Below are 18116 nucleotides of genomic sequence, written 5' to 3' on the forward strand. Positions count from 1 at the left end.
ACATTTTACTGACATATCTTATTCATTGCAATATATCCCTTTCCTTCCCATATAGTTCTGTTGTTCAATCCCATCCGGTGGGGGTCGGGTTATATAATCATCACTGCAATCAACTCTCCTCTTCCCCCCGTCACATCCCATAACCCATACTGTCTCTGAGGGGTCATCCATCTTGACTACCAGGTACCAAGCAATCTTAAATGTACAAATGAACATACCCAAATCTAACATGATTTATGAGATATATTACATAAAGACCTTAATTGTAAGGGGAGAAAACCTTAAAGAACGAAAGGATAATTATATGGTTCATCAGTGCCATACCATACTCTGAATTTATCCTCCATTCTGTGTGGCCTCCCTGAGAGGGACTGTCCAATTGTCTTGCTGGTGGGCTTTGGGTCTCCACTACATCTACTCTCCATCATAACGATTTGGTTGCATGTTTTTTGAACGTCTGATACTTCTTCCTGTGGACACCTTTTGATCACACAGGCTGGTGAGCTGCTTCCATGTGGGTTTTGTTGCTTCCCTGAAATTCGGCAGCTTGTTTAACTACAAGCTTTTCAGACCTCAGACGCTATAACTTTTGATAGCCAAGCACCATCAGCTTTCTTCACCACATTTGCTTATGTGCCCATTTGTCTTCAGCAATTGTGTCAGGAAGGTGGGAATGCCATATTATTTGTACTGAGGTAAGACTTAAGTAGAGGCCCAAAGCCCATCTGCTTCCTTGCTGCATTTATATATATATGTATATATATGTGTGTGTGTGTGTGTGTATATATAGTTATATATGTGTAGTTTTATATATATATATGTAGTTATGTATGTGTGTGTGTAGGTTTATATAGTGAGAAGGTATATAACAGCTAATTAGTCCACACAGCAGTACAGATGGTTCGGTTCGACTCACTTCAGTGGAATAGTTAATATACTAGAAGTCCTTCAACTCAGGTGGGCTGCTGGGTTCAAGATCAAGGAAGTAGACAGCGGAGTCCTCCCTCGGGCAAGGAAAGCAGAATTTGCCCACAGGCAGCTAACAGCAGGGTGGGTTACCAATAGCCAGTAGCTCACCACAGGGATGGGCTATCGAATATAAGCAGTGCAAGGAAACAGGATCCACCAACCTCAAGCTCTAGTACATGATCCATAAGCTGGCTTGGCCCACAGGTAGTGTAGCTCACAGGTTGAGACGGAGAACTAGCTAAAGCAACAGCATACTCCAGCACACTCCAATCACCAGAGAGCAAGAGGGAGGGGGATGGGCCTTGCAGAGCCATTTATCTCTTTGCCCTCCAATTAAACTGTGACCTTATTAATCCTACATGTTCCTATTGGCCAGGTTGGCACAATAAACCTAACTATCACATTTCTCTATCAACTCTATGCTGCAAAGAGCAGAGATTCACTGACATTCTCAATTTCATGTACGTAATTGTGAAATTCTGGATCCCTAATCCATTCATCCCACTGTTGAACCGATTCCAACACATAGTGACCCTAGAACTGTGAACTAGGCGCTGGGCTGCTAGGAAGGTCACTGGTTCAAACTCACCAGCCATTCTTCAGGAGCAAGATGAGGCTATCTCTTCTCTAAAGACGTACAGTCTCAGAAACCCTATATTTAGAGTTATTAGAATCAATTGATGACAGTGGGTTTACTGGTTTATTCCTTTCATTGTAAAATTTTTAAAAAACAAAGAAAATTCACATCTTGCTCTTCCTATAGCCTTACTCCAATTCTGTATAGCTTGAAATATATTTTTCAATATATTTCAAAAATATATTAAATATAAGTTGAATAATATAATACATCACTAAGATACCTATCTTCTTTAGACCTCATTTAAAGAAGAGACTCAGACCAGTGAGTATAATTAAAGACAAGACAACATATCCTTTCAATTAAAGAACTTATATCGCTAAGTGAATATTCTCCTTCAAGGTGGGCAAAACTGAAGGCTATACACTGATTCTAGTGAAATTGGCATTGTTCAAAATCGTTTAGGGGCCTTCTCCTAGAATTTGGTTCAGACAGTGCTCTACCTGCTACCTGTAGGTACATAAATATACACACACACACACACACACACACAGTCTGAATTGTTCATAGCCTCACTTAACTTGGAATTCAAAACTGTATCGCCTGCTTTGAAAACCAAAGTCTTCATCTGGCTAGAACCACATAACTTCTAATGCAGGCGCCAAAGGCCATCCTTTGTCTTCCTAAAGATGTTTTCTTTTCTTCCACAGAAATGGGACCTTGTTTACATGGCTAACTGTAATCACAAACCATTGTGTTTATGATTATGTTTGAGCCCCATTGTTGTGGCTACTACGTCAATCCATCTTGTTGAGGGTCTCCTACTTTTTTGATGACCCTCTACTTTACCAAGCATCATCTTTTTTTCCAGGGAAACTCTAGAGAGCGGCATTTCCACCCTGTTCTCTAGGGTCACTCTGCATGAAATCTACTTGACGGCAGTGGGTTTGGGTTGGTTTTCATCTGCTAGGAGTATAGAGATGATACCGTGCTTAGGTTGCCTCTTGCACCACACAAATGATGACAAACTCTAGCAATAACAGAGCAGAGAGGGAGCATGAGCTTGGATCCCTACAGGCTGAATGAAGCCAAGCCAGCGTACCAGGCTTGGATGACTCACCTTTACTTGGTCTTCTGCGTGAGAGAAAGTTCTATGTGGTTTAAGCCACAGTCCGCTAAGTGCTCTAGTAGTTGCTGACAAACTTAAGTCTACCTTTTACAAACAACATTTAAAAGGGAAAGCCATTCTCCATAAACAAAGGTTTCTTATGCTGAGACTACTCCAAAGCATGTGCCATTTACAAAAGACTGATCCGTGGACTCGAGGAGAGGCTCTCAAACAGACAATTCAGAAGACCTCGGGGTCAGCGGAGTTGTTTGAATAAGCATAGCGCCTCTCAGGTGACTGCTGAGAAGAGAATGGGATCACTTGGATGATAAAATTTAGGTATTTAAAAAACGAACCGATGACTGCATAGTCCAGCGTGGTAAGTCAGCATCTACATGGGAAAAGGAGTTAAGCGGGGCGGTGCTTTGTCATGCCATACCCACAATGTCCACATGCCTTTAGAAAGAAGTCAACGGAACGTGTTTCCATACACACCGAAGGCAGCTGGAAAATGCCTGCCTGTGATAAAACAAGCAAAGCATAGCATAGCACGAAACAAAAGCATGCTTTGAGACTTACGTGGTTATCTTTGTAGTAGTAAGAAAGGGCAGGAAATCGCCGTCTGCTCCGGAATTTGGAACTCCCCACGATGATGTGTGCCGTGGCCGATTTAGGAACATACAGTTCAGTCGGGTATGAGTCACAAACCTGTCCCAGAAATACAGGAAGATTTTAAGGTGACCCAGTGATGCAAGATCAAGGACAGCCACCAGAAATGCCATGCACTGTAGCTAGTGATGGCTCGTTGATGTTTTCTTAACCTCATCACAAAACGGGCTAGTTCCTGAAACCAGAGGAATGGCATGGTAGCTGATGCTATGAAACCCCTCTGAAGGAAATCAAGGCACCTTTAGTCTGCTTCACTAGCCATTCTTGCCGAGGGAGAGACAGTGACAATTATGCATTTGTTTCATCAAAGGGGGCAACTGCACTTTGTACTGCGTCAGCTGAGAAGACTTCAATCGCCTGCATACGACGTGCATTCGAGCCTGGGGTTCTTCGTGGAGCCCAGGCCCTCACTAGACGCACGCCTCGGTCCTAGTTATCCAGTGCTGCTGTGACAGAAACACCCCAGTGGACGGCTTAACCAACAGACATTTACTCTCTCACAGCGTAGGAGGCTAGACTCAACATCACTGTGTGCTAGCGCTAGAGGAGAAACTTCTTTCTTCACTCTGTAGAAGGTTCCTTATCTTTTCTGAGTGTGTGCTGCTGGACAATGCTCATGAGTCTGACCATATTAACCCCCCCCACCCAATCTCGGCTAGTCTAATCAGCTCCTTTGTTCTCTTGTAAGAGACCATCCCAAAACACACCCACAGTAATCCTGCCTCACTAATGGAGCAGAAAACGCATTCCAAATGGGATTAAATCCACACAGGATATACCTCAGCCAAAATCCACTGCCATTGACTGTATAGGACACAGGAGAACTACCTCATAGGGTTTCTGGGGCTTTAAATCTTAACCAGAGTAGACAGCCTCATCATTCCCCTGAGGAGCAGCTGATGGATTTGGACTGATGACCTTGTGGTCAGCAGCCCAACTGTAGCCCACTATGCTACCAGGGCTCCTTAACCACGGGCATTTTTTGGAAGGGACAATTCAATCTATAATAATTCACCTCTGTCTTCCACATGTAATCCATTCCTCAAGGCCCTATCCAAGTTCTTTCTCCTTCAGGAAGCCTCTGATTTTTAAGCTCAAGCAGTTTTCTAGATCTGGTTTACTAAAATCAAAAACACACTGCCATCGAGCTGATTCTAATTCATAACAGCAATATGAGACAGAGTTGAAGTACCTCGTGCAGTTTCTGGGACGGTAAACCTTTATGAAACCAGACTGGTGAGCAGGTGGTGGGTTCAAACCACTAACATTGCAGTTAACAGTCAAGCACATAACCAGGGCTCCTTGCTTTCATAACCACTCTGCTTTGATTGCCCGAGTGGAAACTCCGGTGCCATAACATGATCTTGTGAAATAGAAGGAGAAACCAGGGATTGTGAACCCAGTTCTAAGTTGCCAAGTTTATGACTTCAGGTACCTGAGTGTTTTGGTTTCCTAATCTTTACAACTGATGCTGTTGTTGCTATGGGATGTGACTGAGTCAGTTCCTTGCTATCCTCTGTATATTTGAGCCTATTGTTGTAACCACCACATCAATCCATCTCGTTGAGGGTCTTCCTCTTTTTCAGTGACCCTCTGCTTTACCAAGCATGATGCCCTTATCCAGGGACTAGTCCTTTCTGATAACACTGCCCTAAGTAAGGGAGACAAATTCTCATCAACCTTGCTTCTAAGGTATTCTGTCTATACTTCTTCCAACACGGATTTTTTCACAATGTCTTGGGCCACAAGGTCAGCAGTTCGAGACCACCCACCACTCAGAGGGAGAAAGATGAGGCTTTCTATTCCCATATAGATTAATGAAACCCACAGGGGTAGTTCTACCTTGTCCTTTACATTCAAAATGAGTCAGAATCGACTTAATTGAAGTTTCACTTTTCTGGAAGTACATAGTATATTTAATATTCTTCTCCAATGCCATCATTCAAATTGTTATTTGGTCTTTCTTTTTTACTGTCCAGTTTTCAGATGCATATGAACTGATTGAAAAGACCTTGGCTTGGGCCAGGCCCACCTTAGTCATAAAAGTGGCATTTTTGCATTTTAAGATTTTAGAGGTCTTCTGCAAATTTGCCAAATGCAATACATTATTTGATTTCTTACTGGCTACTTCCATGGGTGTTGAATGGAGATCCAAGTAAACCGAATTCTTTGGCAATTTTAATATTCTTTCTATCGTGATATTGCTTGTTGATCCAGTTGTGAGGATTTTTATTTTATGTTGACATGCAGTCCATACTGATGGCTGTAGCTTTTTACAAAAATCTTTATTAGTAAGTGTTTCAAGTCCTCTTTACTTTCAGCAAGCAAAATTATGTGTAATATTCAGATTGCAAGTTATTCATGAGTTTTCCTCCAATCCTGTTGGCCAACTATTCTTCATATAGTCTAACTTCTCGGAGTAGTTACTCAGCATACAAATGGAACAATTAATGGGGACAGTATACATGGCTATTTTAAACCATGCAATATCCCCTTTTTCTGTTTGAACACTGCCTCTTGGTCTATGCTCAGTTTCTGCATGAGCACAATTATATGTTTTGGAATTCCTGTTCTTTGAAATGTTACCCATAATTTTTTATGATTCCCACTGCTGAACACATTTGCATGGTAATTAAAACACAGATAAACAGCACTCTGGTACGCCCTGCGTTCCAAACACCACATAAACTGGTATTCCAGCAGTACTCCCTCACAGATAAATGCATAAAGTCAGTTAATACTCATGACAGAAAACATCATCAATCATTTGGTGTCTGAAAGAAATATCCGTGCAACAGCAGTAATAGTTGATATTGTTGGTGCTCAACACCTGTTTTGCCATGACCTCAGCCAGTGTGAGATTATCACTGGTTTTCGCAAGTAGCTGCCTATTTCCTGAAAGTCAGGCATCTTCCTCAGTCTATCTAGAAAGTCTTCAAGTACCTGTAGCAACCATGGAAATGCTGTATCTGCATGTCCTGTGTCCACCCCAGCCTCCCCTCTGGAAGGTGGGACTGAAGGGAATCAGTGACAAATGACCACAAGAAAGACTGAAGCCTCCGAAGTTCATAGAGATCTTTCTGCAATTGCCTACCTCCATTGCTATAAGATTGGCGAAGAACATCAAGTAGGGGATACAAGGGTCACAAAGTAATATTTACACAGCCAACATGTAATTTTAGGATTGCTCCAAAGACACCTTGGGAAAAAAGTTTACCAGTATTTCCTGGCCCTGGGCATTGAAACTGAAGGAAATTCCCAAACCATGAACAGATGTCTCAACTTAACTGGACCTAGACAGTTGGAATTTTACTGAAATCACTACTACAAGACACTGCCTTTCCTCCCCCATGCACATTTGGTATCTGAAACTCCCTAAGGTCAGACACCTGAGACATTTCTGCACAGACCACACCTATTCGTCAGAGATTTAAGAGGCATGACAACGTAGTCAGTGCACCAAGCTTATTCCATTTTCTTACAATAATATCTTTAAAGGGGGAATGAGTAGGCTTTCAGCAAATCGGGGACCCCCTACTTTCTTGACACAATGATCACTTAGGAATTGCGAAATTGCTCATGAATAAGTGAAGCACAAATAAATAATGGTTGAGATTTCTCAATCTGCTTCTTGCATCTAGCACCTCAAGTAGTGAGGAAGTGAACTGTGAAGCTCGGCGGTCCTCTCCGGCCCTCTCAAGGCCAAAGGTGCCCAGCTTGACCAGATCATGTCCCTCTCATGACCGAGAGAGAAGACAAACACCAAGAGCCCATTTTATTTGTTCTTTGTTACCTCATCCTTCTTTTTTAAAAAAATCATTTTATTGGGGCCTCTTACAACTCTTGTTACAAACCATACATCATTTGTATCTGACATATTCATACATATATTCCATTGTTCTTTTCTAGACATTTACTTTCCATTGAGACCTTGGGATCAGTTCCTCTTTTTTTTTTTAATCTATTGGGCAGCTCCTCTTTTTGCCCCCCCCCCCCCCCCAACCTCATGGCCCCCTGATAGATTGCACATTGTTAATTATTTTCAAGTCTCACTGACCGCTGTCTCCCTTTCTCTCTGATCTCATCCTTCTTAAGGGCCTAACTTACTCCTTATGCACGGACCTCTTCCTTCACAAGGCGAGCAGGAAGGTAGGGTCTTGCTCTGTAGGAGGACCAGGGTTCCTACTGTCCACGAGGTAGCACAAGGTCTCTTCATAGCTTGGCAAAAGCAAGGAGCAAGATCTCAACCACCTGAGCCAAGTCAACAGTGGTCTGGCTTACACGGCCTGCCAGGGCTTCCCCTAGAAACCCAGCAAGAACTACAAGACTCTGGGTGCTGGGCTTAGTAGAAAAGCCTTCATGGGCCAGGGAATAAAAATAGGGGATTCTGATAAGCACTTACGTGGGCAGTTTTTAAAAGAAGCAAAAGCATCCCTGGAAATAGAGAGAGAGAGAGAGAGAGAGAGAGACCCATGGTGCCAGTTGACTCAGGTTTCCAGACACAATTGAAAAAACATACACGCATCTGCTTTCTTCAAAGTAGACAGAACCCTCAAAAGGAAATTACATTAATGGTCCCACACAGCATGAGTCACTGTCACTTTCGCAATAAGTACAGACAGTTGTCGTCAAAATTCTGACAATGGATAATGTAGTGCAATTTATGCCACCTAATTGTGCAACTCCTCTATAAACCTCTTCAAATGTAGTCTGGTTTACCAACTTCTGAGCGCATATAAGCACTTCAGGAAACTGGGAAACGCTTTTCTTTCCATTTTCCTTTACATTGACTCTGCCTTAGCCAACAAGTGGATTAGTAAGTTAATTGTGTCTGCATAATTTTTAACTAATAAGAAAACAGATTCTCTTTATCCTTCATCAAATGAATCTGTCTGTCTGGAGTGATCCATATCTTGGGTTTGACCCTGCAATGGACAAGCACTTTGGAAATCCAGTCACTCATTCAACAAGCATCTTTTGAATAGCACTGTGTGCCAGGTATAATGTTAGTGCTACAGCAGAAATTAATCACATAGAGTTACGGGCTTTGATGCCTTCATATTCACAGAGAAACTGGTCTTTCTGTACTGGTTATAATCTCCTAAAAGTGTTTACCATCGCAGGACAGTATCTCTGAGATGCTATCCAAGCAATCTTAATTACACCTCTGCATTACGGCGGACCTATCATTCAATTGGTTCCAGGTGGGACAAATGGTTTGTATTCGGCTAACTGGAAAGTAGACAGTTCAAATTCATCCAGCAAAATGCTGTGGAGAAAAGGCCTGATTATTTACTTCTATGAAAGGATAGCCATTAAATGGAATGGTTCTACTAGAAACACCCAGAGTTGTGCCAAGAGTCAGAATCGATTCAACAACTTTGTTTCCCCCTTTGGTCAATCACTGAGTTGTGCATTTTGGGTGCTTGTTGTCAAGGACCAAGAAATGTCTACAGATATATGATGGAACAGGGATAAAAAATACAGTATTAGCAGTATAGGGTGAAGTATAACATCAATAAAATAATGCATAGAATACATAAGATTGAAATGAATACGCATACAAATAAGAATCACTGGTTGGGATTATACTTAAAACTTTATTCCAAGAAAAAAGATATTAAAACTTTAAGATAACAAAGAATGCCAATTATTTAATTTCAATAAGCACTAGTTCAAAGGCAAGGTACTAAAGGAAATCCTAACTTGGAGCATTGCATACAAAGGGGTGATAGTAATGCTGACAGGGATGAAGAGAGCAGAAGCAAGGCGAGGCCGCGTGTGGAGGGAATGGTAGGGCTGGCCCTGGGATCTGTTTGAACTCTGCCATCCTTCTGCCGTGTGCAATAACAGCTTCTTCTCCACTGGATGCCACTCTGCCCCATTTCCCTCAAAGAACTTAGAAAGAAAGAAACAGAATAACTCTTGGGGGCCGGGGGCAGGGGAAGAAGAGCAAATAAAAGTTTTTTGACCTGAGGTTAAAAACAGAAGAAATTAATGATGTCCTAATTTTTTTCAAAAGAACAAAAATTTCATTCTATTTCTAAGTCAGTGACAAATAGGGGTAAGTTGTCCTCCCTCCTACTCCAGTAATATTTATATCAGAGAATTCCCCGGGACTTTACCGTTTCAGCATCAACACAATTTGCTGGTTGTTAGTTTTGTTTTTCTGTGTGCTACTTTTGAAAAGAAATGTGAAATAACTCATGTTTTACAGTCTGTGGGATGGAGGTGAAAGTGACTGGGCATGAATCATGCTTGTGTTGCTAACTCTAGGAGGAAATCGTGTCAGAGCTATGAAGAACCTGTGTTTCCAAAAAAAATATTATTCCACAAGAGGTAGCTGCTCGGTCCCATTTTCTTCTTCACTCAAGATGTGTCATGTTAAAACAAAAAAAATAAATCTGGTTTTTGGTTTTGTTTTGTTTTACTAAACTTGGATTTTCCTTCTTTTCATGTCAAGGCTAAAAACTCCATCTCAAAGGTTGGCTTTCCCATGAGAACAAAGCACTCTGATGAGACACTTTAATTATTGAGCCAGAGAGATCCCAACAGTCCACTTACAGTAGAGGGCAATGGTTTTTATAAAATTCAAGTGTCATAACAAAGAAGATTAAGTTTCATCAATGTGTCAAAACACCTACTGCCATCGCGTTGATTCTGACTCACAGCCGCCCTAGATGAAGTCTCCAGGGTGGTAGACATTTATGGAGGCAGACAATCTCCTCTTTCTCCAGCAGAGCAGCTGAGGGGTTTGAACTGCTGGCCTGATGGTCACTGGCCATATGGTTTGAACTGCTTAGGGTTTGAACTGCGGGCCTTACAGAGACAACTCCATCAGGGCTCCTTCATGAAGGTGTCCATTCTAGCAAAAATAATCAGTAAATTTGATGTAATTCCAATAGAAATGCTAATTTTTCATCCATGCTGATGTACATGGGAGAACAAAGAGTAAACGCCGGAAAGATAGTCCTGAAAACTGACATGGCAGGTCTCGGCCTGTAGGATATCAAGGTTTTCACAAGTTCTAGGGGTAATATTATTAAAAAATATAACTATGAAAACTATGAAGTTTTTAACAAATAGACCAGTGGAACATAACAGAAAGCTCAGAAATATAAATATTATAACTTAAACTACTGTGGAACAACCGCTGGTGATTGGTTGGTATAAGGACTCCTAGTTTTCCATAATACATGTGTGTATATACACATATGTGTATTACAGATATATGTACTGATGTTAGGTACAATCAAGTCAGTTCCATCTCATAGAAACCATATGTACAACAGAATGAGACACTGCCCGGTCCTGCGCCATCCTCACGATTGTTCTTAGGGCTGGAGCTCCATGATGCAGCCACTGTTTCAATCATCTTGCAGATGTCGAAGGCCCTCCTCTCTTTTACTGCCCGGCTACTTTACCGGCATGATGTCTTTCTCCTGGGACTGGTCTCCCCTTGACAACATGTGCAAAGTGTGTGGGACTAAGTCTTGCTATTTTTGCTTCTAAAAACATTCTGGCTGATAGTTCTTCCAAGGCAGATTTGTCAGTTCTTTTGGCAGTCCATGATATTTCAATATTCTTCACCAGCACCACAATTCAAGTGCACTGATTCTCCTTCTTCTTCTTTATTCCAGGTCCAACATTCACACGGAGATGAGGTCATTGAAAGCACCATGGCTCAGGTCAGGTGTGTCTCAGTTCTCACAGTAGCATCCTTGCTTTCAACACTTTAAAAAAGTCTTGTGCAGCAGCTTTAACCGATGCACTGCTTCCTTTCATCTTTTAACTGCTGCTTCATGAGCGTAGTCTGTGGATCCAAGTAAGATGAAACCCTTGACGACTCCAATCTTTTCCCTCTTTACCATGGTGCTACCTATTGGTCCAGTGTGAGGATTTTGGTCTTCTGTACGTTGAGTTATAATCCACACTGAAGGATACGATCTTTGATCTTCATCAGCAAGTGCCTCAAGTCCTCCTCACTTTCAGCAAGCAAGGCTGTGTCATCTGCATATCTAAGGTTGTTGATAAACCTGTTCACAATCCCGATGTCACATCCTTCTTCCTATAATCCAGCTTCTGTGATTATCTGGTCAGCGTAAGAGTATATGCATATAGTGAGATGACATAACCCTGACACACATCCTTCCTGATTTTAGACCATGTTCTGTTCACGAAACTACCTCTTGATCCATGTACAGGTTCCCCATTCTTCTGAAGGTTATCCATAGTTTCTTACGATCTACACAGTCAAATGCCTTGGCATAATCAATAAAACACAAATAAATATCTTTCTCATATTCTCTGCTTTAAGATTGATCTGATGTCAGCAATGATTTCTTTTTCCACATCTTCTTCTGAATCCAGTCTGAACCTCTGACGGTTCCCTGTCAATGTACTACTTCAACTGCTGTTGGAGGATCTTCAGCAAAATTTTACTTGCATGTGGCATTAATGATATTGTTCTATGATTGTGAGTATTCTATTGGGTCACCTTTCTTTGGAATGAGTACAGTGGGTAAACACACACACATATGTACTATAGAAAACTATTCATTAACACACAGATATGGCGGTACGTTGGTGCTGAAATGCTCCAAGAGCAAACTTTCCATCACTGGAACAACAAAGTTAAAAAAAAAACCACTCAGTGTTCATGACTTTGCTCAATAGTAGAACCCAAAATTTTACTTGAAAAAACCTGTCTGGGCAAGAGAGAGTCGTGTGTTGTGTCTCACCTCCAACACAAAGGGGTGACACTTCAGTCTGAGCACCGCTGTCACTCAGACAACACACAGTACTGTGTTTTAAAACACTCATCGCTGTGATTTTATTTCTGCTTTATTTGCATAAAATACCATAACGATGGATTAAAAAAATGATACCAGCAGTAAAGCGAAGAGGAAAACTGAGAACCACAACAGAGTTAAAGAAAGAAATCATTGTGAAATCTGAATCAGGTAAAATCACTTATCTGATTTGGTGGCTGAATACAACATGGCTAAATAGACATTATCACTGTGTTGGGTGTGTGGCGGGGGGGATGTGTGTGTCATTGTTAACCACCAAATAAAGAACCCAGACCATCGAAAAGACTGAAAATTACTGTTAATTTGGAGAAATCAGAAACAACTCAGGGATGATAGCGTATCCGAGACAGTGATATGCAAAAAGGCAAAAAAGTCTCCGTAGTGGTTTAATAAATAACATTGCAGGGGCGAGTACCGAGCCGCCTGGGGTATTCAAAGCCATGGCTGGTTCGAAAAATTCACAAAAAGCACAGGGAACTGAGTGCAATGAGCCCGGGGAGGGGCGAGTGCAAATGAAGACGAAGCGAATGCAGGTGTGGCTGTATTTGCTGTATTTGTGGCGGCTGGTTGTCTAGTTGCCCAGCAAGTGTTCAACTGCAAGGAAACCAGACTTTCTTGGGGAAAAATGAAAGAAACGGTACTGCCAGGCCACAGGCCATGAGAGTTAGGCTCACTCCGTTGTGTGGGAATGCTAGTGGGGATTCTGAAGTGAAGCCCCTGAAAACCCACAGGTTTTTAGACAACAAAACATAATGAAAACTATATTAATGTTATTTACTGTATTGTGTTTTGATATTTAACGTGCTATTTTATTGTGTCTAAATGTTTTAGGGGTATTTCCACAACCTAGGGCTGTTAACTTTGTGATAAAGTCCTGGAAAAAATGAATTTTAAGTGTAATTTTGGAGCCTGAGAACCAATGATTTGATTTTCCATTATTTCTTATGGGGAAAATATGTACTGTTCTCTAACTTTTCGGTATTCGAACATGAATTCGGAATGAATTGAGTTTGATAGTCAAGGTATCACTGTATGTGCATGCATATATATATATATATATCCTTATATAGTTTATATGCATATATATATATAATATTCTGGAATATTATACCCTAAACACATTAATAGGGGTTATATCAGGACACTGAGACTATTAGGTGATTTTAATATCCTTTATGCCCTATAATTTCTCATTTTCAACAATAAATATACAGTACAACTAATATATATACGAAAAAAGTGATCAAATGTAACAAACGAGGAAAAAACCTGAAGAAAATATTCAAAACATGATCGTGAGTGCTACAGCAAGGGGAAGGTGGGTGGCTTTTTGTTTCTGTGTTTTTCCTTCGCTCTTCCAAATGTCTGAAATGCTTTCACACTGACTATTTTTTTTAAAGTATTTTACAAAATCAACAGTGAAACAGCACAGATTTGTAGATCTACCAGCTTCTCTGCATTTGAAACAGGACCCCCTCTGCCACGCAGGCTCCCCGCCCTCCTTCCTGTAAGTGCAGACACATTTCTCCCCATTTTCTCTAGGGAAGCCTCTTGGTGACCTTGTGTACCAATCAAGAGTTCTAGTGAGCGCAGAGAGGGGCCAGAGCCAAACTGCCGGCACAGTCTCTCCGACTCCCCACTAATCACTCACTGTGCTATAAAAAGGCTTGAAGGGAGCAGCTCTCCTCCCACCAACTGCCATCATAGCAGGGGTATGGAAGGGACAGCACAACGGCTATCTGAAGTTGGAGGCTCAAGTGTGCTTGTCCTGTGTGCAGAGAGGAAATGTCGCTGTATGAACCAAGGGTGACTTGGTTGGAATTCCTCATATTTGTACCTGAAAAATGCAACTGAACCCAAAGAAGATAAAACAAATATCATGTAAAGCCCTCTGAAATCAGAACTTGTGTGGGCTAGGATCTGGATTTTCACTAAAGGACCTCCACTCACTCGGTAGTCTCTGTTCACATCGCTGAGCTGCCAGTAGTGATTAGGGAGGCCCATCCGCTTGTACTCTTCACTGAGGTTGACCAGCATCCAGCCTTGTTCTCTCTCTTCTTTATCAAGTTTAGGGTTGAATGAAAAACAGTATAACTCCTCATATTTCACTGCAAGAGAAGGGTGAACACAGTCAAGTCCATTTACAGTTGGAACCACATCTCCCCAAAAGCATTCTGTCTGGGCTGGAACATGCAGAGAGGCCAGTCCAGCGGGCCCCACCTCACACTGTGATCGCAGGAACACTCCTGTCTCGGTGGGCACATCATTTCTTCCCTCACATCACTGACAAGACATGTTCAGGTATCTGGACACAACTTTAAATGAAACTCCTACCTCCTACAATATGTAGCCAAAACTTAACTAAGAGCCTATCTATTCCCTGGACATCAAAACTTCAACTTCCTTATAAAGAAAGACTATGTCAGGCTTGAAACCAGGAAGGCTTCAGAGGGACACACAGGCCTGAGGCACTTCTACTTTTTTAATACAGATGGAATTCAAAAATAAATAAATAACAAAACCGTTGCACAAGTTGTGAGATATATTCCATGTTTGCACTGAACAAATTCGAACTTTCAAAAGTGCCATATATAACGGCTACTCATACGATAGCTATGCTGTTAAATGCCGTTGAGTCCGTTTCGACCCACAGAGACCCTGCGTACAACAGAGCAGCCCACCACCCGGTCCTGTGCCACCTGTACCATTGTTCTTATGTTTAAGCCCATTGTTGCAGCCTCTATGCCAATCCATCTAATGCAGGGCCGTTTTCTTTCTCATTGTCCAACGGTCACAAGCACATGAGCCAATTAAAAATACCATAGCTTGGTCAGGCACACCTTAGTTCTTAGTCACATTTTTGCTTTTTGCCACTTTAAAGAGGTCTTGTGCACCAGATTTACCCAATGCAACATGTCCTTTAGTCTCTTGACTGCTACTTCCGTGAACATTGATTGTGGGTCCATGTAAGATGAAATTGTTGAAAATTTAAATCTTTTCTCTGTTTATCATGATGTTACCTAATGGTCCAATTTCTTTATATTGAGTTATAATCCATATTGAAGGCTACAATCCTTGATCTTCACCAGCATGTGCTTCAAGTCCTCCAGACTTTCATTAAGGTTGATAATAAGCCTTCCGCATAAAAGGTTGATAATAAACCTTCCTCCAATCCTGATACCACACTCTTCTTCATATAATCCAGCTTCTCTGATGATTTGCTCAGCATACAGATTGACTAAGGATAGTGAGAGGATACAACCCTGATGCACACTTTTCTAATTTTAAACCATGCAATATTGCCTTGTTCTGTTCACACAACTGCCTCTTCATTCATTTACAGGTTCCACATGAGCACAATGAAATGTTCTGGAATTTGCATTTTTCTCGAGTATCCGTAGTATAATCAAGGAAACACAAGTAAACCTTTTTCTGGTACTCTCTGCTTTCAGCTATGATCCATCTGATGTCATTAATTATATCCCTTGTTCCACATCCTCCTCTGTGTCTAGCCTGAATATCTGGAAGCTCCCTGTCAAGGTACTTCTGCAAGTGTTGTTGGATCATCTTCAGCAAAATTTTACTTGCAAATAATATCAATGATATTGTTCTATAATTTGCACAATCTTTTGGATCATCTTTCATTGGAAAGGGTAAAGATATGGATATCTTAAAATCCATTGACCAAGTAGTGTCTTTCAAATTTCCTGGCATAGAAAAGTGAGTGCTTCCAGTATTTCATCAGCTTATTGAAACATTTTAACAAGTATTCCATCAATTTCTGGAGCCTTGTTTTTGGCTTATGCTTTCAGTACAGCTTGCACTTCTTCCTTCAGTACCATTGGTTCTTACTCATTGTGTTAGGCAGGGTTCTCTAGAGAAACCAAACTAGGACACTTATGAATATATACATATATATATATGTATGTATATATATGGATAGGTTTATATAATGAGAAGGAATATAACAGCTAATTAGTTCACACAGCAGTACAGAGAGTCCAAGGTCAGGGAAACAGATGGTGGAGTCCTCCCTCAGGCAAGGCAAGCAGTCTGCCCACAGGCAGCAAACAGCAGGGTGGAGTGAAGCAGGCCAGGATGGGATATAGAATAGAACTCAAGCAATTCAGGGTGACAGGATCCACCAGCCTCAAGCTCAAGTGATGTACACACCAGCATCAAGGCAAAGCAGGCCTTGAAGAAGCCTCGAGTTCTAGCCACATGATCCATGGGTTGGCTGGGTCCACAGGTGGTGTAGCACCCAGGTTTAGGCAGACAACTAACTAAAGCAGCAGCAGCATTCTGACAGATCACCAGAGAGCAAGAGAGACAGAGGCAAGCCTTGCAGAGCCATTAATCTCTTTGCCCTCCAATCAAACAGTGACATTAATATGTGATTAATCCCACATATTCCTTTTGACCAGGTTGGCACAATAAACTTAACTATCATGCTCATATACTATCTCTTGAAACAGTTGAATGTCGGTTAGTTCTTTTTGGTACAGTGACCCTGTACTTTCTTTCCATCTTCTTTTGATTCTTCTTGAATTACTCAGTATTTTTTTCCATAGAGTCTTTCAAAATTGCAACCCAAGGATTAAATTTTTTCTTGAGTTCTTTCAGTCTAAGAGATGCCAAGTGTCTGTTCTTTTTTTGGTTTTCTAACTTTAGATCTTTGCCTATTTCTTTTTTGTTTTTTAATTTTTAACATTTTTATTATGGCGCCAGCCAACTTGGTTCATTTTAGTTCCTTCACTGCCAAACCTGGGCAGGGACTGCTTCAGCTTCTTGCCCTTCTCTGTGTCTGTGAAGATCAAGGTGTGGAGGTACGTGCTGCACTGAACCCTGAACTTCACATTATCCTTATTTTCTTGATCTTGGCAGACCTGGCAAAGATAGACCTGTCATTGGACTGTGAGCAGCAAGCCCTTGATTTCTTCCATTGTGTGAGCCATGGGAACAGCCATGGGCTAGCACAGCAAATTGCAAGAAGCGAGGAGGGCAGATGAACAGCTTATTTCATTGTAATTGTAGAACTTGTCTTCTCCAGCTGCCCTTTGAAATGTTCTGTTCCACTCTTTGACATCATCATTTCTTCCATTGTCTTAGCTATTCTATGAGTAAGAGCCGGTTTGGGAGTCTCTTTTTCTTCGGACATTCTCTTTGGCATTTTCTCTCTTTCCTGTCCTTTTAATGGCCTTCTGCTCTCTTTGCGTATGCTGGTCTTGATGTCACCCCACAGCTCAGTAGGCCATCTGCCATGAGGGCCCAATGAATCAAATCTCTGGTGGGACAGGCTCAAGTTCATATGCTGTCTTTTGAAGACTTGTTTACATTTCCTTCAACTTCAACATGAAGTTACATGGTCCATGCTGACTCAAAGAGACAGAGTAGAACTTCCTTTGGGAATTTCCAACACTGTGACTTTTTATGTAAATAGAAAGCTCCATATTTCTCCCTCAGAGCTTCTGATGGTTTCTAACTACAGACTATGGATCACAGACCACCTTGTAACCACTATGCCACCAGGGCTCCTAGTATATCTATAGGACTCATAAAAATGACAACTCATACTGTACAACACCCGGGTCATGGGGAACACAAGTGTAAGGATGTATGATGAATGTCTCTCCAGGGAACTCTGTTTGTATGTATCTCCTTTTATGTATGTGAGACCAGGCCCCACAGACCCATGCTCCTCCCTGCCCTACTTCCTTCCCACAGTAAGGCCTAGGGGTCTATTTTCTTGCTCTGTTCTTGCCATATTGAGGAATTTATGTAGGACAGCACTGCCCAACAGAACTATAATTCAGGTCACAAATGTAATAGCCACATTATAAATTAAATATCAATGTGCTTGCTTTGGCAACACATATACTAAAATTGTAATAATACGGAGATTAGCCCCCTGCACAAGGATGACATGTAAATTCGTGAAGAAGTTTACATCCACATATGAAGTGATTTGGTAAAGTAGCAG

At 41.4% G+C, this 18116-nt stretch overlaps 1 protein-coding gene and 1 pseudogene across 2 annotated transcripts in view; one reads left to right on the forward strand and one right to left on the reverse strand.

Annotated features, from left to right (window-relative positions):
* MTMR7 (myotubularin related protein 7) overlaps positions 1-18116 on the reverse strand; it is a 154563-nt gene that overhangs the window by 63897 nt on the left and 72550 nt on the right. For both annotated transcript variants that reach the window (XM_004696168.3, XM_045286553.1), the window contains exons 4-5: positions 14087-14244; positions 3234-3362 (exon numbers count right to left, since the gene is read on the reverse strand). In XM_004696168.3, the coding sequence (XP_004696225.2) occupies positions 3234-3362; positions 14087-14244 (287 nt within the window). The remainder of the gene's footprint in view (positions 1-3233; positions 3363-14086; positions 14245-18116) is intronic.
* LOC115868347 lies at positions 17990-18089 on the forward strand (annotated as a pseudogene).

The sequence above is a fragment of the Echinops telfairi genome, unplaced genomic scaffold (genome assembly GCF_000313985.2).
Source record: "Echinops telfairi isolate 266 unplaced genomic scaffold, ASM31398v2 ScPeMD7_9;HRSCAF=40, whole genome shotgun sequence".
NCBI classification, from domain to species: Eukaryota; Metazoa; Chordata; class Mammalia; order Afrosoricida; family Tenrecidae; genus Echinops; species Echinops telfairi.